The 27,725-nt window shown below is 42.0% G+C and overlaps 4 protein-coding genes across 5 annotated transcripts in view; 1 reads left to right on the forward strand and 3 right to left on the reverse strand.

Annotated features, from left to right (window-relative positions):
• The window catches only part of LOC125893840 (forkhead box protein O3-like), a 38,688-nt gene extending 27,746 nt beyond the window's left edge, over positions 1–10,942 (reverse strand). Inside the window, exon 1 of the mRNA XM_049584772.1 lies at positions 9,547–10,942. Coding sequence (XP_049440729.1) covers positions 9,547–10,035 — 489 coding nt within the window. The 5' untranslated portion in view covers positions 10,036–10,942. The remainder of the gene's footprint in view (positions 1–9,546) is intronic.
• Positions 10,943–15,656: 4,714 nt separating this feature from the next.
• On the reverse strand, positions 15,657–19,384 carry med18 (mediator of RNA polymerase II transcription, subunit 18 homolog (yeast)). The gene is made up of 3 exons (XM_049584336.1): positions 18,893–19,384; positions 18,611–18,711; positions 15,657–17,566 (listed from the first exon to the last, which is right to left on the reverse strand). The coding sequence occupies exons 2-3, from the start codon at positions 18,681–18,683 to the stop codon at positions 17,010–17,012; spliced, it is 630 nt and encodes a 209-aa protein (XP_049440293.1). The 5' UTR covers positions 18,684–18,711; positions 18,893–19,384; the 3' UTR covers positions 15,657–17,009.
• Positions 19,385–19,491: 107 nt separating this feature from the next.
• Positions 19,492–22,681, reverse strand: LOC125893582 (uncharacterized). Its single transcript, XM_049584333.1, has 7 exons — positions 22,561–22,681; positions 22,109–22,420; positions 21,710–21,994; positions 21,408–21,632; positions 21,205–21,324; positions 21,023–21,063; positions 19,492–20,909 (listed from the first exon to the last, which is right to left on the reverse strand). Exons 1-7 carry the CDS (start codon positions 22,625–22,627, stop codon positions 20,793–20,795), a joined length of 1,167 nt encoding a protein of 388 aa, XP_049440290.1. The 5' UTR covers positions 22,628–22,681; the 3' UTR covers positions 19,492–20,792.
• Positions 22,682–24,542: 1,861 nt separating this feature from the next.
• Positions 24,543–27,725, forward strand: part of LOC125893578 (cytochrome P450 4B1-like) — a 55,630-nt gene continuing 52,447 nt past the window's right edge. The window contains exon 1 of one of the 2 annotated variants that reach the window (XM_049584328.1): positions 24,543–25,232. In XM_049584328.1, coding sequence (XP_049440285.1) covers positions 25,041–25,232 — 192 coding nt within the window. In that variant the 5' untranslated portion in view covers positions 24,543–25,040. The remainder of the gene's footprint in view (positions 25,233–27,725) is intronic. The other variant, XM_049584327.1, reaches the window with a different exon arrangement.

Consider the following 27,725-nt stretch of genomic DNA (forward strand, 5'->3'; position numbering starts at 1 on the left):
ATTACATTTTAAAGATAAGCACATTTAAGGACAGGGCTGCTGCAGTGACAGGCCGTCTGCAAGGCGTCACTACAGTCTTTGAGTCAGATCCACTCCTCACTCCTCCACATCCCTGCGCTCTCATCCAAATATGGTCACTTCTGGCTCCAAAAAATCAAGATGGCAACAGCTGAAATGCCACATTTCAAGGCTTCAAAACAGCAGTCCTGAGCCAATGGGTGACTCTAGGGAAGCTATATCCATTATTTCATTCAATCAATCAAACAGGCAATTCATTTATTATATATACTGATAAATATTACTAATGTTTGTTTATTAACTGGCTCGTGGTCTCCAATCATTTTGCAAAAAACGGACCCCCAGGCGGAGCAAGTTGAGTAACCCTCGTCTACAAAATGTCAGAAAAAAAAAAAGCAAAAATATTCCGTTCAAGCAGCAAAACTTCACACAGCAAACATTTGGCATTTAACTCTGATAAATTACAGACATGATTCATTGATTATCAAAATAGCTGCCAATTCGTTCTGTGCTGATCAGCTGATATGGTCCATTATTCTTTCAGCTCTACAACCAACCACATCGTCGAGCAGGTCTTTGTTGGCCCACAAAACCAAACATTCCATAGCGATGCCCAAACAGTGCATGGTCTGCTTCTAATCAGAAATATATGAGGCACATCTTTAAGTACAAAGAAATAGCATGTACATAGTACATTACAGCTATTAAGGTGAACGCTAATATGGAGTAGGCTAGCCCGAGGCCGTCTTGCTGTGATAGGGGTGAGTACTGGAGACGGAGCAGAACAGAGTGGAGCAGAGCAGGCCCTGTAGTGGTAGAGAAAAAGACAGAGAGAGTCGACCCAGCGTGACTACCGCCTGCCTGAGTGGAGCAGCCTGCCTGCAATTAAGGTGGAATCAGGGAGAAATCTGCGCTGCCTTGATAATGAGCCTCGTCTGAATTATTAACGAGAGCTGTTCCCCCGGGACCCGGGCTCCCACTGAGCCCATCAACCCCCCCCAACACACCCACATGCACACACACACAGACACACACTCATATACACTGATGCAGGGAAAAGGGGAGAGAAATTCACTCATAAACATCCACACACACACACACACACACACACACAACGACAATCACACATTATGCACATTGACACAGATGAGCAACAAGCATGCCGCTACACACGGAGACTGAAATTTCAAGCACCACAAGGGCTAACACATTTTATTCGCACGCCGAAGTGAATATCCGAAGCCATTTACAACATTTGCAATACAAATAACATTTCTCTGGGACAAAATAACTTCATATGCTGCCATCAGATTGAAACTGACAGACTTTTCTCTGTATTAGAATAAGCGACTTCAACAAAACACTTGACTGAATTTGAAAAATGCCAAATATCTCACACAGCAGATGCATCGTTTTCAATGAGTGACTCTTGTCCATTCAGTGTGCTCTACTGATCAAGCATGTGTAATAACAATGGGTATTTTCTTAACCGCATTACATTGAGAAACAGCATACTGTGGTATTTCATTTGTGAAAGGCGAGCCAGTTATTAGATGATGAGTCATTTATTGCCTATTAGTCATTTTGGGAAGAATTCATGGTCATGAATGAAAAATGTTTAATTCTAAGAAGTGTATTCTGGGAGTAATGTTACTTAGCTGAGAAGGATATGTGAACCCTCTCCCTAAACTAGCATAATATAGCAATAGCAATTAATATATAATATTAATTGCAATAGCAATTTATATATAATATATATATAATATATATAGCAATTAATAGAGATTTTATTAGTAGGAGAAGAAGTCACTTGGGTACTAGTGTCAATCGGATGTGGATGGAGAGAAATTGAGCAGGAACACCCTCTCATTCTGGCTGCCTAAAGCTCCCTGTGAGTCCAAACATACAGCAACCCAATCGCAAAAATAAATGTTGATATTGTACATTTCTGCAAATCACAAATATGTTTCATATATATGTTTCATATGTAGCAGATATGTTGAAACTTAACATTTCTCTGTGTTTCAACTTTTAATTTTATGTTGTGACATCACTGTACTAAATGTGGGGTTAGGTCTAGGCACAAAAAACACTTGGATAACGTTAGCAAAACGTTATGTTTTGGGCTTCAAATACCCTCTTTGGTCGCCACTGTCTTCCCTGGAAATGTCCCAACCCCTCATTGAAAAATACCTGGTTTGGTTGCTCCTACACAGCTAAAATGTCCTGAACTCTTGTTAAAAAAATACCCGGTTTGGTCGCTACAAACACAGTTGGAAATGTTTCAAACTGTTGTTAAAAATTACCTGCTTTTGTCTCTACAAATATAGCTAGAAATGTCCCGACCTCTCATTAAAAAATATCTGATTTGGTTGCTCATACACAGCGAAAATGTCCTGAACTCTCATTAAAAAATACCCGGTTTGGTTGCTACAAACACAGCTGGAAATGTCCTGCCTTGCCATTAAAAAATACTTGCTTTTGTCACCTTAAATACCACTAGAAATATCCATACCTGTTGGTAAAAATCTACTTTCTTTTGTCACCAAAAATATGGCTGAAAATGTCCCAAACTGTTGTTAGAAACTACCTCCGTTTTCACCAAAAATACAGCTAGAAATGTCCCAACCTCTCATTAAAAAATACCTGGTTTGGTTGCTTGTACGCAGCTAAAATGTTCTGAACTCTCGTTAAAAAATACCCGGTTTGGTCGCTACAAACACAGCTGGAAATGTCCCAACCTGTTGTTAAAAAATGCCCACTTTTGTGACCACAAATTCAGCTGGAAATGTCCGACCTGTCGTTACAAACTACCTGCTTTAGTCACCAAAAATACAGCTAGTAATGTCCCGACCTCTCATTAAAAAATATCTGATTTGGTTGCTGATACAGCGCCACAATGTCCTGAACTCTTGTTAAAAAATACCTGGTTTGGTAGCTACAAACACAGCTGGAAATGTCCTGTCCTGCTGTTAAAAAACACCTGCTTTTGTCACCACAAATACCACTAGAACTGTCCCAACCTGTTGGTAAAAAACTACCTTCTTTTGTCACCACAAATATGGCTGGAAATGTCCCATACTCTCATCAAGAAAATACCCACTTTTGATGCTACAAACACAGCTGGAAATGTCCGAACCTGTCATTAAAAAATACCCACTTTTGTCACTTATGATGAGTACACGTCCTGAACTCTCAATAAAAAATACTGAGTTTGGTCACTACAAACACAGCTGTAAATGTCCCAATCTCTCGTTAAAAAAATACCCACTTTTGACGCTACTAACACAATGACAAATGTCCCTAACTCTCGTTAAAAAATACCCACTTTTGTCGTCACAAATACGTCTAGTAATGTACCGACCTTTCATTTTAAAAAGCACCCCTTTGGTCGCTCCAAGCATGGCTGAAAATGCCCCAACCTGTCGTTAAAAAATATCGTGTCATCCACCATCCAACCTTCTCCTGATGAGAAACTTGGCTCATATACATGTCATCTTAATCACTAGATATGATACCTATGAAGCATACAAATCTAACATGTCTGTGGTTTGCAGATGCCAAGAGGCTGCATATAGTTCCCTCAACAGAAGAAGACCTCACTGTCCCCTCCCCAGTTGCATAACCCATTCCCTGGAAATAAAAGGAGATGTGTTCTAATCACCCAGCACTGGTGTGTAGCACTAAAGGCTGCCCCCCCCCCCCCAATCAAATCTCCATGACACCAAACTTACACAGCCTCAGAGAGAAACACACACCACATTCTGTCCCTGCAGCTGTGAACGGTTTTGCCAAAAACTCCGTGGGCGCTTACCAAACAGAGCCACGCCTTCCACATGAGCCAATCGCCGCGAGTCAGACAGGTTTCAAAACAAATCAGACAGCAAAACAGCACCGCAGAAAGTCGCTTCCGCTCTCGGTCAGCCCCCTCCTCTCCCCAAAAAATGGTTCACCCCACCCAAGAACAGAGTGTTCCTCCATGGGTGGTTTGAGGAGGCACAAGTGTGTTGTGCAAATGTGTGTGTGTGTGTGTGTGTGTGTGTGTGCATGAGCCAGAGGGAATAGTCGAAAACCATCACCCTAAATAGTGCAATGGGAAAAGAATGACAATTTCTCTTTGCTTCACTGTGCTATTCCGGTTTAGGAAAACTAAATGAACTGAAAGGGGTATTAAATATTCTGAGAAATGTCACCAAACGGCTCTAAAAAAAAATAAAAACAAAAATTGCAGCGCCATGGGTAATAGGCTTGGTAAGAAATGCTTCAACAGCTGAAGTTCAGTTCAGCTGAGAAGAACATCCAAATTAGTTCAACCCTGTCGAATTGGGAACTTGACGGTCTCATCCCCTTGTATTCTGCTCCAAGAGACCCAGTAGCTGAGAGGAGTCGAGCTGAGGAAAATCCAGCATTGTTATCCTATTATCTCTTGAGATAATGTGAGATAGGAGATTTCTCTTAGATGAGAGGAGGCACGCTGCTTAAGGCGGTCTCGATCACTGGCAGGAGACTGACGCCAAAGATCCCTTGAGAAAGACTCCTCACCTCAATTGGCCCTCGTGCCGAAAACCACGAGCAGAGAAAAAATGTATAGGATGTCTAATAGATGGATGGAGAGAGAAAGGCGGAGAGATAACAGAAGAGATAACATGGGTGTCTGCTAGATGGAGTGATAGGAGAGAGCGAAGTAATATCAAAGGCAAAATTATATTGTTTTTCATATTACCGTCTCCTGATTGCTGTCTCCCGTATTTGAATGCGTGCCCATGCTTTGGTAATTTGCATGTACATTAATCATTTTCAGTGAGAAATGAACTGCCACGGCTGCCTGACGGCTGCAGGGGGAAAAGGCAGTGAGAACGGGCTTCTTGGCTTCAGAAACCCGACTCAACCCGAATATACTGCCTGAACCCAACCTGGCTCCGGCTGCAGGAGCCAAGGGGAGATGTAAGGTGCTCATAATCCTACACCATAAATCTGTCCAGCATGTATCATATGCTCTCATTTTCTGAGTGTGCAAGTGTGTGTGTGTGCATTTATGTGTGTGTGCGTGTGTGTGTGTGTGTGTCTGTCTGTCTGTCACACTCTCAAATTACTCTGCTCCCCTGAGCCAAGACGGAGGATAAAATATGAATCAGCTGAAGTCTAGGATAGTTTCCAGTCTCTCCAGACTCCCCAACCATCAACAAGCGGCACTAGCATGCATTCCTACACACACACACACACACACACACGGACACACACACACACACACACACACACACACACACACACACACGGGCGCGCGCAGGCAACACCACACACTTAGAAAGTTTCAAGTCTCTCCACTTCATGCTAAGCTTCCGTCAAACACGCTCTCTGCTGCACATTTGACATTCATATCCCTCATATTTGACAAGTGTTTCTCTACTGCAGCTGCTGGAGCCCGTGCATAGTGACAGGATTACGAGAGTCTGTCTGTCTCTTTACCTATAAATCAATTAGATAAAGTGATATGATCCAGCACTGTTATAAATACTACTGCCTGTGGAGACAGGGGTTCTGTGCCTTTACAGAAGATAAGACTATACATATACCCAGAGAGACATCTTTCTTTCTCTTCTATTCATTTCCTCACATGCACTTCGTCTTTCCCTTCTCTGCCCTGCAGTCGCTGTCACATTTCTCTCGATTTTTTTTTAGCTCTATCATTTCTGGTCTGTCTGATTTCTTTCATTAAAGGAAGCCACATGACCTCTTGCCCTGCTGGCCCGGCACAGACCCGCTACCTAAAGACACTTTATAAATAACAGTCTAGTCGCTTTGGATTAAAGTGTCTGAGTGACTGCCTGGCACCCTTGCCGACCTGCTGCGCAATCCCCTGGCATCTGACATGCCCCGAGCGCCGGAAAAAACCCTGTAAACACATACAGGGAAAGCTATGTGTTGTACATTAAAGCAGGAAGAAAGCGACAAATTCTTCACAGATGCACTGTGGTTGCAATTACCCACAGCATACTGTGATATCTTGGAGGCATGCATCACTCATTTTTATTTAAAGCTGATCCATACACTAAAAGCATTTACGTAATGTGGACTTGTGTATCCTATAACTACACACGGTTATACATACAACAAACCAGACCCTCCCAGCATTACATTGGCAGTATGCAACCCCCTTGAAGTTAATCAACTTCAGGGCGCCTACAGGGCAATCCCCACACCAAGATGCATTTAAACCCCACCATTAGAGGCATTATGAAGTCAAGAGCAAGACTACACAGCATTCTCTGCACTGACACGCTGTCAGACCAATCAGCGGGCCCAAACATACACGCCTATAGAAGTAGACAGCCCCTCCCCCTGCACTAGCCCCCACAAAGACACACACACATGCACACACAACACTGCCAACCCTGACGCTTTGTTGCAATTGACATGTGCTTCTCCCACGCACAAATGCAGTATGCGTCCACATGCACCCGTGGATATATTTAGATATAATTAGCCAGAGAGACATAAAACACAACGATAAATACATGGCTTCAGAGACAATCGCTAACTTCAGTTCAGCATCCAGCAAATTCCACTGTTGGATCGGCTTAGTTTCCGGCCAAGTTGCCAGGAGAAAATGTGGGCACTGTACATTTCTGCAGAGCACGGATGTGTTACTTTTGTACGTTTTATACGCATCATATGAACATTTCTAAAGTGATGTAGGTCTAAATACATATTGGCTTTATCATCAGGAGGTGGAGGGGATCGTGGGTAGCGTGACACTGCAGGCCTGATTGTTATTTAGCAACACGTAGCTGCATTTTCAGTCACAACTGTGCCACCAAAAACGAGTATCTTAAGCCAAAACGATCTTTTCCTCACCATAACCAAGTGGCTTTTCTCCCTGTTAACAACATCACTGCTGAAATGTAAAGTTCAACATATCTGCTTCATGATAATTTAAAAATGTAACATATCCCTGGTTTGCAGAACTGTACAATGCCACCATTCATCCTGGCAATTGGGTTACGGTTACAGAACATTGGAAAATAGAGGCCAGTGAAGTCACCATTAATCTACACCTCAGGAGTGACTGTGGAAAGTGTAATCAGGTTCACAAGTACAAAATTCTACGTAACTTCCCTCCAGTAAGGACGTGATTAGGAAGGCATGACCTCAGAATACTGCAGCCTTCCTAGAAGTCAGAAGCCATTAGGTATTTATAGGAGCTTAATGGCACTGTCTAGGTGTATTGGCTGTCTAGCACCCATCATCAAGCCATCAACCCCAACCCAACCCCCCGCCCGCCTGCCTCCTACGCAAACTGCCAAGCTATACCACTTAATTTCATTTTATTTCATCAGCAGCTTACCAACAATTCTTTTATCTTTTTTTTCTCTTTCCCTGCCACAACATCAACACAACAGCAGACTGTTTTGCATCCGGCGCTTTGCTCGTGCGTGATATTGTTGATTGAGATGAAAATGTAGTGGATGATACAAATAATGTTTCCCAACTCGCAAATGCTGCTGTCAAATATAATTGCCTGATATGATTGTAAAATTACATGTATGAGAGTGCACCTGTGCTGTGCGCAAGTGAAGAGGGGAAGTAGCGTGTTTTTTTGGCTGCTGGGTTCAGGGGTTGAAACTGAACATGTGACTTCACATTAACCTTGTCAAGCTTGGTCTTTGCTATTAAGCTCTCGTGAAACAGAAAACGTTTTATGTGTCCACACCCCTTTTTTTTTTTATTCCGTAACTATCTTAATGAAATAATTTGCATGTAAATTTCTGTCACATTCCCAACAACAACAAAAAATATTCCACAGTGCTTCATTTTGTATTCAAAAGCCTGCAAATTTAAATGGGATTCTCATTTGACGAGCCAAGTTCACTTAAAAGTTGAACACAGTTATTGCAATAGCCAAGGTAGATGGTTGCATCAGAAATTAGGCTTGTACTATACATACACAAAAGCTGCTGAGTGAAAATTTCCATATGCTGGCTCCTGTTTGTACATGTGACTCCTAAGTGTATGTTTACATTACTACTCTGCCTCTGACTGAAACCAGGTCAGCCCTGTTACTGACATTATGGCTGCCTGCTTAAAACGACTTACCTAATGCCCCGTCATTACCTGGAGTGGGCCCCATGTCTCGCCGGTGGCCTGAAATAGCCCGGGACCTCAGACTGCCACTGTCAACCCCCTCCTAATTTGCAGTTTCATAAATAGCAGACTAGGACTTTGGCACTAAAGATAAAGAGGCCCTGTGGTTGAAGGCTCTTGGTGCAACTGTGAAGTCTACCTGGAGACACACCTTTGCAGAGTTCACTTTAATGGGACAGGCTTAAGGTGTCAAGTCAGGTGCTTGTGATTACGGCTGAACTCCAAGAGGTGACAGAGTCTGCGTTATGCAATACAACAAGTTTTGACAACAGACTGGTTTCTCAGAAAGGCAAAAATGCGAATGCATGTCGTTGGACATGTGCCACTATTTTGGTCTTTGATTATATTTGATGATATAAATGACACGCCTAGATAGTTTTGGGCGGGTAAAAATCATGTGCCTGCCAACTGAAGAATTCTTCCTCTAAGTATTTAATGGGATAAATTTAACAATCAGCATTAATGGTCTACTCAATCTTGGCTTTATGTAAGGAAACAGGTGGGGCGAGCCAATGTGAGGTCCTGTTCAGTGGTCTTGCCTCAGTAAAAACCAGCCTTGAGCAAGATTCTGATGAGAGATGACACATCCGCAAGGAGTTACCTGCCTCTAACTTCTCACACATTGCCACAGTATTTTCAGAAGCAAACTTAACATCCAGTCTCAAGGTTTCATCTCAGCAAAGGTGCACCATGAGGACAAGCTCTGCTGATCTCCCCTGCCCCTTCTCCCTGTCCTCAGATGGCCATAATGAATAGCAGCATGATGAGGCTGGGAGCAGAGGCTGATAACATGGGCAGAGATCCAGGAGGTTACTCCAGGCTCTCAGCCAGACGGGCAGCGGTGGTGGTGGACTGTGGTCAGTTGTGAGCACCCGTCTGAATATTTACATTGTGGACAGCTGACCCTGGGATCTCCCACTACAAGTGTCCCTCTGTTGGTATACTTTTTAAACTGATAAATGTGTGCTGCATGAAAATGCATTTGAGGAGTTTATTCTCTTTAACTGCCTCATTTATTCGCAGCAGATCTGGAGATAAATCATTAACCATTGTGGTCCTGCTCCTGGTGAAGGGATTTCATGCACTACTACGGACGCTGTTGCCCATCATGAGCGAAGCCTGGTTACACACACACAGCAAGTGACTACACTCCAGTCTATTACATCCTGCCATCAATGATCTATTAGACTGACTGACGGCAGTAATGAACTAAGACAAGATAACGCATGGCACCATTCATGCGTAACCGACACGGAATCCCACGGTGACATGTGTATGGCACGAGGGGTGAAAAAATCATAATGGCTTAGTGAATAGGAATGATACTATCTCTAGACACTCTGTGATTAACACGTCAAAACCCCCGTCGTGTGTTTCACTCCTTACCTTCCAGCCAGCTGAGCTATTACTGTCGCCCTTATCCTTGAAATAGGGCACATAACGGACCATCCAGTCGTATATCTGTGACAGCGTGAGTCTCTTTTCTGGGGTGCTCTCGATGGCGCGGGTAATGAGATCCGCGTAGGACTGGTTCCCCCACGCGTTCCGCCGCGAGGATTTGGCTTTGCGCAGCGGTCCGGTCACATCGAGCGCCGCGCCAGCCAGGCATGGGTGCGTCGCGCCTGTGGGTGCCGGGGCGCCGGCTGGATGCTTCAGCTCTCCCGGCGTTCCGCCCACGAGCCCCGCTATGCAAGCCGGGACGTCCTCCGGTTCCACCTTGATGTTGGCCAGTGGAAGACCCCCGCTGACCTCGTGTCCACCGGGGAAATCCTCCGGGCATGGCAGCGGCCAGGTGCACGAGCGAGGCCGGCTCTGCGGCTCGAAATCCGAATCAACCTGATGAGCGTCTAATTCGTCGTCCTCCATCATCAACATTTACCCTTCAGTTGGGAGAAATGGAATAAATCAAACGGGAGAGCAAGGGGAGGGAAATACCTCCACGATCCGCGTATCCAACTGTCTTCAGTCTCACTTCACGTTGAAATTCGCCTTGTAATACTGCTATTAAGCTTACAGTCCGAATCAATAAGAGGCAATTCAGCGGAGTAAAAGGATCATGATGAACACAAGCAGAATCACAGCCTCGCGTGCAGAGACAAGAGAAGTAATAAAAGTAATAATAATTTTTCGTCCATTTTACCTGGAGTGAAAATATCAAGCCGTGATTAAAAAACGCTTCTTATTCAACAGTCCACATCACCTCAGAGCTGTGAAGCTCAAACGCGTGTCAGAGCCAGTCATGGGGGCTTTTCAATCCAGTTGCAGCAACAGATGATATTTCAGATAAGGAGCATATTTGCAAAGCAGTCGTCGATAAATCCTCCAGAAGACAACAGGAAGAATGGGGGGAAAGAAGGGGAGGAAAAAAAAATCACCAGAGCTGTGTTGAGAGCATCCACTGAGGCGATAATGCGTGATTACCGTGAATTATTAAATCTTCCAGTCTGCACGGATTAAGCTGGCAGCGGCACATTCAAGTCCATTCAGCCTGAACAGCACCCAACTGTCTGCAATTATAATGAAGAGGCGTGCGCATGTGACGAATCGATAAATTCCCCAGTCTGGAAAACATAAAGAAGAAAAAAAAATAGTCCAGCGATCAAAATTTCGTATCCACTTGTCAGGCTGATAAAATAGTCTTTTATCACACCTCCTCTTGCTCCCCTCTATCCCCCCTTGCCTTTTCTCACTCGCTCAGATCCCACACATGTTCTCATTTGCTTACAACTCGTTCCGTCGATGTGAACCGAGGATGACGCGCCGGCGCTGTAGTGGAGATGCTGCCAATTGGAGTGCGCTCACGAAATCAATACTCTCCTAACATGATTACAGCGAAATCCCGAACTCTCTCTCTCTCTCTCTCTCTCTTCTCCCTCCTCTCTGTTTCCCGCCCTCTCTCTCTAGTCTCCACCATCCCTGATATGAACGGAGGGAGCAAACCCCAAATTCTTAATCAAAACTCTGCATAATAATCTTTATGGCGGCGCATCACCCGGCGCTTTGTGTGCCAGCCACCACGTCCAGCGGTGATACAACAGGACAATGTGGAAATTACACAAGGGGAAATTCCCTCATAATCTCGACAAGGTTTGTCTTTTAAAAAATACAGTGTCTGATCTGCCTTTGTGCGTAACAAATTGTCCCGTGCAACGTGCGCAGCGTCCAAATGCCCTCCGGGCTGAACTCACGGCGCGCAAAAGGTTTCACCTCTGCTGATTATTTGCGAGCTATACCTCAGTCAGTGTAATTTTCTATGCCGATTAGACAGATTTAGTCCAGATTAAAAGAGATTAGGTAACCCTAGATTTTAATCCGGGGAGGAGTGAGGTGAAATGGGGCTTTTCAAAGGCCAGATTGAAAGATCATCTCCGCTCCGCACTCCAACCAAAGTGAGGAGGCAGAAAAAACACTTGCACCTCGACGCCAAAGACACGCTGCTCTGGCAGCAGTGGTCAGAGCCCGTGTGTGTATGTGTATGTGTGCGTGTGTGTGTGCAGGATGGGGTGGATGAAGGGGATTCCGCCCCTCCGTCCCAACACCACCCCCTCCCAAAATCTGACAGCAGGGCGGGCGCACAGTCAAAGGTGCTCGAACACCATTGGCTGTTTATTTCACACATAAATGTCATTTTATTTTTTATTTCAGCCCCACACTGCCCCTCACCTTTCACCCTTTATACAAAAGATTTGCCGAGCTCACAAGCTATTCAACAGCAACAGTCTGCTTCGCATTTTTATGCACATTCACACCTGTTATGTTGATGGTTGCTGTGGGGACAGTATTACTTATTCATGGACTTTCACATGCTCACTCTGCACACTACAATTTCTGATAATATTTGGAAGTTAGGCTGCTCCATGCGAGCATTTTAGCCACCCATGCATAATCACTATGACCTATGGGGGCATGTTAGTATGAATGGACTGCTGTCAAAACATTCAACAGCAAAATGAGGAGGGGACTCTACTCATAGTTGAAATAAACCCCCCTCATATTTTAGAGTGACGCATTCGCAGGTCACAAGCGCCATCAAAACAAGCACCTGTGCAGCAAGGTGCCTGAAACTGTCTGAGGGGGCCCGCCCTCTTCGTGCCAAGTACGCATTGGAGGGAAGCTGTATTTAAAAGTTGCTCAACGCGGCCACACTGTATGCACTCAGGCGTGACTGATGTTGAGAAATGTGTGTCAAAAATAGCACACTTTTAAAGCGGGAGGATGTGTCATAGTGTGTCATGGAAATGACTTAACGCTGAGCATCAGTGGGATCAGATGGTTAAAATGCCATGTTGCTAATAGTTTGCGTAAAAAAAAGTCCCCAGGCCTTATTGCACTCACAAATTTGATTCATGAGAAATTATTTATTATATTGTTATCATCATTTCGTCAGTTAAATTTGTGCCAGGAGTGGAAATCTAAGGTGCTACTTGTGACACTGGTTTGCAAATAACTCTCCTGAGTGCCAGAGTTTTGGTGACACAGTACCACACAATGGATCTTGATTACACATACAGTGAAAGAAATGTAATTGCGAAGACAAATAACCAGACTGAGAGGCTCACAGCAGGACTGGATCTCCAGAAAAACAACACTCAGAGGACACAGAGAGGAGTCAGACAGACAGAGAGGAGGGAGGCCCGGGCAACACGACTTTAAAAACTACATATATGTTCGGTCCCTTCCAGGCTGACTGCTATGCTGTCCCCATACCAGACATTCCAGAGGCAGCGTGGCTGGCTTCAGGCTCTGAGTGGCTGATCCTGGAACAGCATGTTCTGCACAACAGTAATCACCTCAGCCAGCCACAAGCAAGGCAGAGCACCACATCAACAACAAGCAGAGCTTTGTGCCTGTCAATTTGCACCCTGAAAAAGTGCTCTGGAATCTCATTCACATGAGGAAAGGGACACGTTTTTTTCCCACCCATTTCCGCAAGGCCCATCCTCGTTGCCTTGGCCCCTGCCACTCCAGACGTCCCTCGCAACCCTCATGATGTTGTGCAATTTATCCCTGCAACCCATTCTGCCCAGTGGGATTAGGACGAGAGGAAGCTGGAGAAGCCACAAGAACACCCTTGGGAGATCGATGCCTGTTTGGGAAAACACTTCCCCTGGTTCTCCTCCCCTCTCAGCACACAACCCACACTCTCTAACAAGCATATGGGCTCCCAATGACACATGAAGGAGAGGGCTCAAATCCAAGTATTGGGAGCGTTCCTGAGTAGACGAAGCTGGATTTCACCCCTTCGTGGCACTGGCCCAAAGTAGGATGACTTAAAGACTTCCTGCCCCAAGCAAGAGCCAGCTTTCTGTGGCATCTTGGCATGCGCGCCGCTGCCAACTATGAACATTATGTTCAGAGGCAGCAAAGACAATTGGTGCCAAGAGTTTTAATTAAGACTGTGTTGTGTGGAATGGAAAGTAAAGGCATGTGCAGGTAATGGCATCTCTCCCCATTTCAAAAGGTTTAACAAAATATGATTGACTAACACTATCTGCCTTAGCCAATTAATTATATTTAACAACCAAAGACCCAGAACAACCAAATGGCCCGATGAGGAAAATCAGTGTGCTCTGCTCTCGTACCCAAAAGAGCGGCAAGCATAATTGTATTTTAATAAATCGGTGATGTCAAAGATGCTTCAAGAGAGTGGAGGTGAGTGGACAGTAGCTAAATAACGGTGCAGGTGTGTGTGATACACAGAACAAACTAGGGCAATACTATTGTACTGTGTTGCCTTTTTCCACAAAGAATTTATGAATTAGTGATTTTAATAATTTAGGTATATTATCCCTATATAAATCTGAATATCTATATATAAAGTAGCTGATTGCAGCTTATCAAATGGGAGGATCTGCTGCTTTTCTCTGATTTAAATCATTTTAAATTTGATTTGTAAAAAATAAAATACTTGCAGCTCTGCTACAGCAGTTAAGCTTTCAAGAATTCTGTAAATAGCAATGCCCATATGACCCTAAACTCACAGATTTATCATAACTGAGAATAACAATCCCACAATGAAAAGCAATCAGTTTGATGGTCAATCACGAACTGTAACCTTAACTCCTTATGAAACCATTTTCATACAGTTCTCAGAATTTTTGCATGTGTGTGTTGGGAGATGGTATTGCGCTCCTCTTAGTTTCTTGAAATAAACCATGCAGAATATCATATTGCCTCCAGCAACGACTTAAATCCCTCACTTGTGCAAGTCAGTGGTTGGCTACATCCACAATAGCCGAGAAGGCTTGATGCCAAGACACTGATTAGCCTAGCTCTGCCTCTGTTCTCCAAGCAATGTGGAGTGGAGGTGCAGTGGGAGTCCAGCTCATCACCAAAGAGCACTGTGCTAAACACAAGTTTAAGTGGAAGAAAGCCAGCAGACTGTAGTGTATCCATGCTGGACATATAAAGCCTTGGGCAAGGAGGCATCTGCCTCTTTAATACATAATTCACTCAGAGCTGAAACATCATGCTTTAGTCCTAAGGGCCAGTAGTCTACTTGTGGTTGTTGGAACATAAAACTGTCTCCATCAGATAACACGTCTCTCATTGACGGGCAACTTTGTGTACAAAGTACCAAACTTTAAAATTCAATTTCAGCGCAGATCGGCTCTGCCTTCGAAATCCCTTGGAAACATCTCAAAATGAAAAATGGTTTTCAAGGAGCATCAAATGTATATGGAGGCAATGTCATCTCACCTTTCCACCTCAGCGAGCTTGTCCTCATCAGCTGTGATATACAGGTAGGTCAACATGTACAGACAGCCATCTGCCCTCCAGCTCTCCCTTCAGACACGCACGCGACCACTTTACATCGCAGCCCCTGCAAATGCATCTTCCTGTTGGGGGTATTATTAGAAGCACTCATGTCTTATTGCCCACATTATTATCATAACTGACAGGATGTGCATTAGTTACTTCAGTCTCTGCAGCACATCGGCCATAATGTTGACACACGAGTGTATGAGCCATTTTGGAATTCAGCATGAGGAGAGAAGAACCTGAGGCAGCTGTAGTGCTTTCATGTGTAATAGTCCCAGCTCAAGTTCCCATGAAAGAGGCACTAATGGGTTAACAGTAGAAATGAGAGGGGAAGAGAGGGAAAATCAATGCTTTTGTTGAGGGGAAGAAAGAAAAGCTTTCACAGGTCTATGTATCATTAAGCAATTGAGAAAGCTAATTAGAGTGGGGGGAAAAGATGTGCAGATCTCACAGCTAATTATTTCCATGGCAACCACAGCTCCTGTAGATGATCAGAGGTAGCTCAGCTGGCAGGACAGGCAGTTACATGAAGAGCAAGAGAGACCCCTAGTGGGGAAAAATGAATGCGTTCATGAGAAGCTATAGAATCAACATAAGATATAAAAAGTAATAGCTTTAAATAAAGAACACAAATAAGATCACATTTTAAAAATTTTTTACGTTAGGTCTTTATGCAACATGCACCATACTCTGGGAAGAGTCGCTATGGTTCACAGGTCTGCTAGTCTGGGTCTTCTAGTCCAGGTTAAAGACAAAGTGCGATTGAGCCGTTTCAGTTCTTGCTCCCCGGCTTTGGAACAGCCTCCCACTGAGCATCAGATCAGCTGACTCTGTTCACGTCTTTAAATCTCATCTGAAAACTTTGACAGATTGGCCTTTTCTGACAGTTGACAGACTTATTGTGTGTACGGGAGTGTATGTATTTACAGCCGTGTATTTATGTATGCATGCTTACAGGTATGTATGTGTTTAAGTGTATATGTTAGTGTAGGCGTATGTAAATGCTTATATTTTATTAGTATCCCTTTTGTTTTGTATTATCTGCACAGTGGAAAGTAATTCGTGCTTTCAGCTCAAAAGGTGCTCTGCAAATGAAGTTATTATTACAAATGTAAAAATATATATTAACTAAAAATCAGTTTAAAGGTCCAGTGTGTAGAATTTAGGGGGATATATTGGCAGAAATGGAATATAATAAGCAAGTTTTCTTTAGTGTATAATAATCTGAAAATAATTACAGTCACATTTTTGTCCTCTCAGAATGAGCCTTTATAACTGCATAGCAAGCGGGTCCTCATCCACAGAGTCCACCATGTTGCAGTAGCCCAGAACAGACAAACCAAATACTGTCTCAAAATAGGGCCATTCATGTTTTAGCGCTTTCTCAACGGCAACCATAATAAGCAGCTGCTCCACAAAGAGCCAAACAGTGTCAGAAAAACACTGTTTTTTAACATGAAACGACTTTATTCAGTGTTTTTACCAATTTAAATCACCTTGTCCATTTTTTTGGAAAGAGGAGACCTCTGAGGATAATTCTGCTGAACGTCTGGATCTTAAGTTATTGGAGACAAAATGTGAGCACACATTAGCAGGTGCTGGGATAGCAGCCTGTCTGCAACAAGCCCAAAATCTGCAAACTGTATTATGTAGTGAAAGAGTGATAAGCTTAACATGTCAAAACTCAAAACTATGACAATTCTTTGGTGGAAACTGATGATATGCTGTAATATTCTGTAGTAACTGTAGAGTCATGCTGGTGAAGGTTCTTAGTCATCCAGTTCATGTTAATCCTAAGTGTTTATTATAGGAAACCGAACTTGCTTAGCTTTAAGGGGGACTTGCTTCAGTTCACCAGAGTTGAAACATCTTCACGAAACTCAAGCAAGTCTAGTTGCCTATGATATACCACTTAGGAATCGTAGAGTCATTTTCCCACTCACATAACAAATTTACCAAGAGCGTAAATGTTAAGTCAAAGTTGGACTGTATTTAATTTTAGTTTGAATGTAAACAATGTAAAAAAAAAATGAAGTCTTATTGGTCCATAGTGGTCACAGATGACTTGACCCTTAAAATGTTCACATTTAGTGTCTCTGTTTGCTGGGGTCAATCTTCTCCAGGTGAACCAGGGGTTTAAGTTGCTCAGCAAAGCTGCGCATATCCTCTGACACAGTGTCCTGCCCAGCGGGAGCCAACACACTCAGCTCCACCAGGTATGAAAGTGATAGTCGCTCTGTGTTCTCTGTGTTACCTGGTACCAGGATGCGTGACAGCTTGCTGACCACAATTTTCATAGCCCCTTTGCGGAATATGTGCCCGTTGGCCACAAACTCATGGTCCATGCGGAAGCCCATCTCGTTGAGGAACTCCGGCAGGCTTTGAGAGGCGGCTACGTCAACACAATTGCGCACCAGAGCATGGCGGCTCTTGTCACCCACTTCAGGTTGGCCTAGGTAGCGTAAGTGCCATGGGGATGTAGGGTGGGAGAGGGAGCGCCGGGCACGCAGAATGAAAGGGTTCCCTTGTTGGCCTTTCAGAAGATAAACCAGTTCGTGATCTGTGAAGGTCTCAGGTTCCATGTTGTCACAGAGACCTCGAAGGCGATGCAAGAGGCTTTCCAGGGCCTGGTCTAACACACTGCCTGCATTGATAAAGAGTAGAGAAACAGATGCATGAATACATTAACAACATAAAAACAATGTGGTGTGATGATGTGGACTGCACAATATATTGTGTTTAAAACTGCAGTCTCAATATACAGTACATTTACATAAGAAACATAACACCTCCAACATTAAGACTGCTGGATATCATTAAGGAAACAGGAAGGAAATGGGCCTTTGTCACAAACACAGCAGATTTTGTCTGTTTAGGGTAAAGATCTGCTGTCAATATATCATGCTGGCTATGACACAGTCTATATAACAGAGCAGAAGTGTAAGAAACTGAGGGGATCACTTCTCACTGGAGTTGTACCTTCTATAATTCCATGTGACAAATAAATAACTGATTGATTATCACACAGAAACAACCAGTCAAAATTCCCTCTATTACTCAAGGATACAAAGGAGGTTGCTGCATGTTCAAAACCACTCTGACACCGAACATTTGTTTCAAGTTAATGGTAAATATATATGGGAAATAGCTCAAATATATAATACACAAATGCCTGTCCCATAACCATAGATTTATCCATGCACAAAAATATATACAAAACACATTTTTGCCATTCTCTTTTGCAATATTTCATTATATATTTAACGACAACAGTAAACTTAACAGATGGCTCACACCTTAACACTACCCTCTTGTAAATATAAGCTCACAGAGGCACAGGCTAAATCAGTCATAATAATCTAATAGATAGTGTCCAAACCCTTATCTTTAATTTCTCATCCACCTGCACACTTAATAGCTATTCTGAGTGATAATAGGAACACTGTGTTTTGACTCTTTCCTGTTTTGAGCATTACAGTGATACATGTAGTTACCTTACAAATAAAAAAAAATGTGATTTACTGTCTATATATGCACCACCTTCACACATATCCACATGCTAAAGTAAGAATTTATCACATCTCACTACACCATGCGAGTGCTGCATAACACCCATCAGTAGTAGGGTAATATCTGGAGATGTTACATTTAGTGTCCCCAGCTGTGGAGGTCTCTACCGTTAGCATACCTTGCAGCAGGTACTCCATCATATTGATTGTGCCCCCGGTGACAGGCATCACGGTAACTGGAGGAGCTTCCATCTTTTCTCAGACACCGAGTTGTTTTTGTCTGTAAGGAGAAAATATTCATAGTTAACGTTAAAACGGCAGCGTTTTCATTTGACCGTCTCAACTTTTAACACGCAATGTTAGCCAAAGTTAGCTAAGTTAACTATAGCAAGCTAGGTAGCTAATTCACCTAGCTAACAGCTAACTCAGTTCTCCAAAGTAGCTTGTTTAGTTAACGTTACCTGAGAAATTACAAAATGCAGCTGTCCTCTTGCTGGGAAACAAACGTTGGTCTTCGGTAGAGCCTCCACAATAAATACCGAGGATGCGGTAACGTTAGGCCTCACCGTGCTCGTTCAGTGAACAAACGGCTGGTAGCTAACCAGCTAGCTAGCTAGCAGCTCTCTAAGCTAATCAGTTAGCCACTGCGTAAGCTGTGTTACCTAAATTATTACCGTGCTTTCAAAGTCAGTCAAGTTACTGAATGGGGTGACAGATATCTGTCTTTGAAAGCAGAGTCGATTTAAACAAAAATAGCTAAACTCTTCGGTTTGTTAGCAGAGAATGAATGACTACAGCACCGGTGAATGTGGCTCATACTTTTCTCAGTCTGGTGTTTCTCATAGCGGTTGTGGTTTTCGTCCAACTTTATGGCGCATTACAGCCACCTACTGGTGTACACATATTTTCCTGTCGTTATTTTCCTACAGAGCGAGTGTTAGTTGCCTGGTTTCAGACAATTGTCAGTGTTTACACTCTGTTTTATTCGACTCGAACAGAGACCATTCTCACCCTGGACACCACCTGCTCTGTGAGGCGCTTCAGGTGCATAGAAGCCGGACAAAGAGGCTCAAAGAACAGTTTCTTTCCTTGGGTCATCAGAACACTTAACTCCAACACCACACACACACACACCCCACAGAGAATTACCATCATCTGCTGAGCACTCTACCCTTCAACCCTCAACATTTAAATGCAATGCAATACACACATTTTTAAGAGAAAAATCCATCCTTTTATGCATATTTGTTTGTTTATTTTAAGGATCCCCATTAGCTGAATGCCTTGGCAATCAGCTAGTCTTTCTGGGGTCCACACCTTACATACAATATATTACACTACATTACATATAAAACATACAATTTCATCAATTTACATTATAAAATACAAAGCTTATGTTTATATGAAAGTTAAACAGAAAAAAATAAAATAAAGAAGAAAGATTCAGAAAGATTCAGTTCACATATCTGTCCTTTTATAGTATTTTTTTAGTTTCATATTTATGAGTGCTTGTCTGTCTTAATTTGTCCTATTACTTGCACAGATTGCACCGACTAGAACTCCTTAATGTCATTGTACAGTGACAGTAAAGGCTTTATATTCTGTTCCATTCTTTATAGTTCTTTATAGTCTTTTATAGTTCAAAGGTCTGCAACCAGGCAAAAGTGATGGAAAAGGTGAATTACTGCTGCTTTAAAATACTTAAATAAAACCCCTGCATATAGATTTCACCTCAGGTAGTAAGCTAAAAGTACAATCAGTAAAATTTCCTCCAGAATTAAAAATAAAAGTCCTTATTGTTCGATTGTGTTTATGGCCCACTTTCAGTGTACAGTCATATCATTGGAACATTGAATTAACATGTAAGCAAAGGTGGAACAACTACTCAGATTATTGACTTAAGGAAAAGTATCAATACCTTAAAAGTTCTTTATTAACATTCCAACAGTGATGCATACACAATTTGTCCTAAAAGTGCAGAAGTAGCTATTGTCGAAATGTGCTTACAATATCAAAAGAAAAAGTAACCCACTCTTTGTATCTTGTATATACAGTCTGTGATTATAGTGTCTAAAGACGCAAGTAAAAAAAAATTCCATAAAGCATTATTTGTAGCAAACTTAAGTTTCTCATTAAAATTCTTCGGAACAAAAGCCTATAAATATTTTGTCTCGAAACAGGAAATTGTGGAAAGAATTATCATGTGTTTAATAAATTACTTTTTATTGTGAAGGGAGCTCAATCAGCTTTTATCACACTTGCCGCTTAGATCATTTCACCCAGTTAGGAAACTTTATAATTTAAAAAAAAGGCTAACATTATGCTTCAGAATTTCCCCTCACTTCCTTTGGTAACTTTTCTCTATATTTTTATTTCACTATACACACAACTACTGTTAAAGTAAGTCATATCAATGTTTGTTGTCTTAGCAGGTCTCCTGATGACAATGGATGAGTAAACCACTGGTGTCTCTTCGACCTGCAGTAAGAAGTAAGAAATTCCATTACCTAAACAACAACAACAACACATATGAGACTAGGTTCATCATCATCATCATCATCATCATCATCATCATCATCAAGTAAACTTACCCTGCCATTCAAGCCACAGCAACAAACATGAACAGGAAATGCTTTGAGGAGAAAGATACAGAATTAGGAGGGGGCCCACATGCATAGCCCAATGTGAAATATCTGTTTCTGTTTCCAGGCAGCAGACCACTGAACAAACAAAGAACAGGAAACTCAACAAGGCGAAGAGTTTTACATCTTACCTGCCTGCAGTCTTGGCCGTAAGTACCAAATTACCAAAAGTGCTATTAAAATAAGACACGCAAGGGCTACTGATGTCCCATAAATAACTGGAAACTGATATTCAGGCTCTGTAAGTACACCTGCAAAACCAAACACACAAGAATTAATATTCTTTTGATTAAGGCCACAAACTCCTCTAAGAGAGATACAGCAAAATGCTCACCTGTTGTGCTGTGTAATGTATCTGACGGTCCATGAGTGCTGTTGACTGCACTGTGTCCTTTAAACATCTGCTTTGCAGTGCAATTTAAAGACCCATGTGGATCTACAAAAACTGATATTGTCCTTGTGCCTATTTCCGCATTTAATGTGCTGTTACGTGTGATGTTACTGAATTCCGTGTCACACATAACAGCACAAGAAACAGATGAATCCTCACGGTCGTCTACTGTAATATGGAAAAAATATATTGTAAGTTGTACTGTTCAATTTTGGTGTAAAACATTTTACGTGTTATTTTCTCACCTGTAATTACACACAAGTTGATGGTGAGTAGCTTCTGACTGTGACCATCACATCCACTTTTCCAGCAGGAATATTTCCCAGCATCTGCTCTTGTGACATTTACAATGCGTAGAAACTTGTCGGAAGTCACAAAGTTTGATTCTGGTTTTCGTAGCGACTTCCTGAGCGCAGTCATGCTACTTGCTTCAAATGTCCATTTTAAGTTAGTCAGTTTACTCGGACATGAATAAGTGAAAGTGCTGCCTGCAATATTGTAGACTGTCTTAAGAGATTCTTTGAGAATATCTGAAAAAAAAGATATATTTTTTTAATTGATGACAGGCAAACGTACAGAACTGCATACACAAAGTAGTTGGGTACGTTAAAAGAACAAATCATGACTATCACAATAGATCTGACCTTTCTTCACGCTGATGAATGATGAGGGCTGTTTTTTCCAACAACTATCTTGAAAACAATGTTCACACCAGTAAAGGCCTTGATCATCCTCCGTGAAAGGATCAATAACCAAGGAACCATCGGGCAGAACCTTCCCTCTGGGGCGAAAGAGCGGCTGATGGCGTTCTATTCCGTTTCTGTCCAGAAGATATAACTGGATTTCTTTGCGATCTTCATCTTTCTTATAAATCCATTTTAAAGAGTTTGAATCCCTCCTGTAATTTTCACAAGGTATCACAGCTTGACATCCCAGCGAGAATTGAAAATTTATGGCTGCCAACACAAAAAAGTTTTCATTTTACACATACAGTAGCTTTAAAACAGAGAAAATAAGAATAATGTATCATCAAACAACACTCACTTCACAAGACTGTATCCTAAATGTAATATCAATAATGTCATCAGTTACTTACTGTTTCCTGAGGCAAAAGGGGATGAGATCCAAATAATCACCAGAAAAATAAACCCGTCCTGCATCATGCTGGAGGCACTGAACTCTACTCAGACATAAAGACAACGCTGAACAGATGAAGCACTCCCTTTGTGGTTACACTATTGCTAGTCATCAAAACAGAAAGGAGGCTCTGTGTCGCACCAAAAGGTCTTAGATTGAGTGTAACGACTAAAATCGCGTTGACACATCGGAAGTGGGCCACCAGCCAGTGCAGAGGAAATTAACGGTGGCTCTCACCCACACTCTTTTTCTGATGGTGTAGTGTTAATTCCACTTTTTGCATTAGCATAGGTGTTGAGTTACAGTATGTGCTTCAGCAACAATTTGAAATTCACACTTAAGGTGTCAAACTGTATGAAGTCACTGCTGTTTATACATAGATGACATAATCTGAACATTGTCTGAGTAAAAAAAAAAAAAAAAAGTAATTGTATGGCTGATACAGTTTAAGTTTTAACTCAACTGGAATCTCCTGCAGTGACTATTTTATTTTAAGTCATATAATATAGGTCAGTACGCTCTACAGACATAGTTCAATACGTTTATTTGAGTACTCTGAAAGTTCAATGATCATGTGGGTTAACAGAGATCAGACACTAATAACAAAACAACCATAGTGTCTGGAAAGTACAACAATGGAAAAGTTTGCATAACATGAACAATATGAATCAGATGTGAGTCACATAAGCACAGCAAGCTCACTAATGCTTGGGATTTTTTTTTAATATTGCTGCCTTAATCATTTATGAACTCTTTAAAGTTTTGATGTTGTAATTTTGCACATTTTCAGAAGTGGGTCAAATATTAACACGATAGCATATTGTAGTTTGAGACTTAGTCAATAAAACCACAAATCTTTAAAATTTTAATTTAGTTTTTTGTCCCACTTGAAACTGTTTAAGAGATAAGCCTTTATTGTCTGTCACAAGTAACAGAAATTGAGATGTGTTGACTCAATCAATCATTCCCTTTTTATTAGACTGTAATTATTCTTCATTTTTCTTTCTTTTACACACTGCCTACTCCACCACGTAATGACTGCAACCTTATTTTTAAATTCATTTGTAATTTATACTTTGTTTACTTTACCTACTTACTTTATATCCATCCATTCATCCATCTATTTTCGTAACCACTTATCCTCTTGAGGGTCACAGGGGTGCTGGAGCCTATCGCAGGGCGAGAGGCAGGGTACACCCTGGACAGGTCGCCAGACTATCACAGGGCTGACACATAGAGACAGACAACCATTCATGCTCACATTCACACCTATGGACAATTTAGAGTCACTAATTAACCTGCATGTCTTTGGACTGTGGGAGAAAGCGGGAGTACCCCGAGAAAACTAATGCTGACACTTACTTTATATACTTTATTAGATTAATAAATACATACATGATTAAATTAAATCATTATTATTAAATTCAATGTTTTCACTCGGTTGCCATATACACACAGGCCTGAAAACACATATACAAACACAAACAAGACCTATACATGCATTAGAGGAGAGATGTCAGGGCAAGGGGGCTGCTCTGGACAGGCATCCCAAGCAGTTGGGGGTTTGGAGCCTTGCTCAGGGGCACCTCGGCTCAGGAGTTGAACTGGCGACCCTCTGGTTCCCAAACCAAGTCCCTATGGGCTGAGCTACTTTTTATCTTTGCACCTTTAGTCTGCAGTTTTGCTATTGTAGTGTCGATTTTTTTTTTTAATTTTAAAGTATTAAATTTAGTTTTTATATCTTTTTTCTCTTCATTCTTTTCTGTATTCTCTTTTATATTTTATTGCTCTGTAAAGCACTTTGATTTGCCCTTGTGCATGAAATCTTGCTGCTCAAAAATCCTGTGTTTCCATCAGTACGTGAAGTCATCCTTTGACAGACAGGACAGACTCGAGCACATCCTCCTTCCGCCCACTGTCGAATACTTCAGACGCCTCTGCGGAGAGTTTGGGTCCGCTCCATTTCAGGACCCCGGTGCACCGCTTAGAGCTGGAAAACCTGACTGGAGTCTAATCTTAACATGTAATTGTCAGCTGGCAAAACAAACAGCAATGCTTGACTGTAGGGTAAAAGCCATGTTGGCTTTCCTAGCTGACAAATAATTACCTGCATGTACAGCAGTGTTTACGATGGTGATGTAATGATGATGTAAGCCTGAATGACACTTTACAGTTCTCTGTTTTATCAGTCGCCCCTGACTTTTCTGTGTTCGTATGGCCTATGTGGTCGAGCTGACACACATGCCACTCTCGCTGCTGAACTACACATCGAGATAACCGTCATTGTTTGCAGACTCCGCCTCCCCGGCGCTCCTGAGGCGTATCCCGGCGTATTAATGGTGTCGAGTCGACCGTTTGTTTTGACTTTGCTCCTCGTTGTCGCGCCAGCACTTGCTGCGTTCAGAGTTTTTCCTCCAGCGACGCACAGAGTCATCCGAGATGGAGGCAGCTGAGGCTTTGGTGAAATCTCAGCTGGGCTGGCCTCACATGCATCACTTGTTTGCTCTACTTTGTCTCGTTGCCGTCGTCTATAAATTAACTGTTTCGTACATCCAGAGAAGAGATATGCTCCGAAACCTTGAGGCTTTCCCAGGACCAAAGGGACACTGGCTGTTGGGACATGTTAAAGAGGTAATTCAGTAAAGAGCGCGCAGTAATGTGCAACTTTGTGTAACTGTTATGTAGCAGTTGTAATACTTTATTGTTATTGCACTCTTTGAAACTGAATTGCAATGTGCTTCACAGTCATAGAGCATGTTTCTGCACACCTAATGTTAGATCTATGCAGTGTTTGACCTTATTTGACCTTTCTGTCAGAGCATACGCAGGTTAAAGTAACCAATCCTATTCTAATCATTGGTATTATGCAGATATTGTTCTATACTCACTGAGTTTCACCCAGTTTGTGTATTATAAAATAAGTGTGATATTTATACCTCACAGTACTCCACTCAGTAGGGGAGAGTGGGGTCTGTTGGGACATTTTTGTCATGAAATAACCTTCTATTACTCACAGACTACTTTAAAAGTAATGACAATTGGATGCCTGACCATAAGGGTGGGCGATAAATCAATCATGGTTTGTTCCACATAGGATGTATAAAATGATTATATCATAAACACCAAGCATGTATTGTCGAATCATTTTTTAAAATCACTGGCATGAGACGTTTCTCTTTCAATCTCTCCTATGAATGACACATAAAACGACTCCCAAACATGATGTGTCACACACTCCTCTGCCTTCTCAGACCACGTTCTCATGAGCAATAGTGTGTGAGCAAGTGAAGCATTTGTCTTCATATCTGCAGGGCTCCAGCTTGATACTGTTTAGTCACATGTTGTGACCATGTAACACCAGTGCGATTTGCAAATACTGCTAATATATGAACTGGAGAGCTGTTAGGTTGTTACTAGGTTACAGTGAATCAATCATTGTGTTAAAGGTGCAGCGGTAACACTTTAACCTTTTGCTAACTTCTCACATCTTACTGTTGACCAGAAGCTTCCAGCCCGAGATGAGCTGGGTGCTTCAAAATAAAAGCACCAGTGGTTCCACTTTGATTCATTTAATTAGAACAATACTTAATTTAACTTTATAATAAGAGTGCGTTATTTCACTTTATTATAACAGTACTTTATTCAACTTTATAATAACAGTGAGTTATTTGGCTTTATTATGACAGTAGCTCCGTTAACTGTACTGTAACTGCAATTCAGTTAATAATTTTGTATTTTAGTGGTCTGCAGTGGTTTAGAGGAGATTCAAAATATGGAGACTAGGGATGCACCAAATATTCAGTAACTGAATATATTTTGCCGAATATTGCAAAAAAACACGCATCCGGTATTCGGTGGAATAAGTTAAAAGCAAGGCCGAATAATAGCGGCGTGTTTTGATAACGCAATCAAACAGCGTGCCATGAGGGGCGGATTAAAATGTCGGCAGCGTGGCGATCCATCCGTCACCGCACTCGCATTTGCGACTTAAAATAGTTTTGAGCGAGCAAAATAGGCTTAAATCATTCAGCACGCTGTGCGAGCAGCCTACAGATTTCAACCAGCAGCAGAAACGAAAGGCGAATCCCACCGATTGTAGGTTGAACGGGGGTCACAGACACAGACAATAATGTATTCCTGTCAAATACAGCGGCCATCGGCCGAATACGAGTGTCATCAAGTTTTTTTAGGTCCAACCTAAATGTGAAGGGCACAATTTTGTTTAATGTACGAGGAGTGCATTTTCCTAAAATTCCGCCTTCCCAGGATAGCAGGGGCAGTTGGTAGGGATGGTTGGAGTCTTGTTCTGGGCTAAATATATGTATGTCATTTAAACTGAAGAAAGTGCACTCTAAATTTGAAGATCTAATTAATACTATGTCACTTGTTCACACATTTCTTCATGGGAGAAAAAAAACATTGGTAAAATTATTAGGGATGCACCGAAATGAAAATTTGTGGCCGAAGCCGAATAATATTAAACGCTTGGTCAAATACCGAGTACTGAATATCAAATATTGTTGTTTAGTTTTTCATTAGTTTTTGCAGATGAACCCCCTCCAGATTAGTTGTCATGGTACCAAAATTGGATCCCACTGTACGATACCAATGAAAATATCATGGTTCTGAGTAGTATCACGATACCACAGTGAAAATGAGACAGATGTGCCTTTTGTCATTTATAAAAAGATAAATCACTTTTTTATAATACATCAATGATATTTCAATGGAATAAATTACTTATTGACTTGTTCATACTTCAAAAACAGCATCAATAAGTGATTAACATAGGGGGGATCAAAATAAATAAATAAAATAAGAATCAACTAGCCACCCTCCTCCTCTGACAAGTCCCTTCATAAGTAAAGAACAGTCCCTAAAGTGCGGTGAGGTTTGTGGGCCGTGAACGGCTCGTTTCTCCTCTGACACGTCACATACCTGTGTTCGGCTGGCTCGGCTGTTCAGGTACTTTTGGGCAGTCATAATGCCAAGAAGAGGATATTATTGGAGCTCACTTTTCCATCGCCGGTAAGCCAATGGCCGCCGTATTTGACAGGAATACATTACTGTCTGTGTCTGTGACCCCCGTTCAACCCACGATCGGTGGGATTCGCCTTTCGTTTC

This window comes from Epinephelus fuscoguttatus, linkage group LG8, assembly GCF_011397635.1.
Source record: "Epinephelus fuscoguttatus linkage group LG8, E.fuscoguttatus.final_Chr_v1".
Lineage (NCBI taxonomy): Eukaryota > Metazoa > Chordata > Actinopteri > Perciformes > Serranidae > Epinephelus > Epinephelus fuscoguttatus.

Excerpts from the sequence above, each read along its gene's own strand:
- med18 (XM_049584336.1), bottom strand. The coding sequence starts at position 18,683 with ATGGAAGCTCCTCCAGTTACCGTGATGCCTGTCACCGGGGGCACAATC. Across the intron at positions 17,567-18,610 it reads GATGGAGTACCTGCTGCAAG|GCAGTGTGTTAGACCAGGCC; the intron begins GTATGCTAACGG and ends TTATCAATGCAG.
- LOC125893582 (XM_049584333.1), bottom strand. The coding sequence starts at position 22,627 with ATGATGCAGGACGGGTTTATTTTTCTGGTGATTATTTGGATCTCATCC. Across the intron at positions 22,421-22,560 it reads CCCTTTTGCCTCAGGAAACA|CCATAAATTTTCAATTCTCG; the intron begins GTAAGTAACTGA and ends TTGTGTTGGCAG. Across the intron at positions 21,064-21,204 it reads ACGGCCAAGACTGCAGGCAG|CATTTCCTGTTCATGTTTGT; the intron begins GTAAGATGTAAA and ends TTCTCCTCAAAG.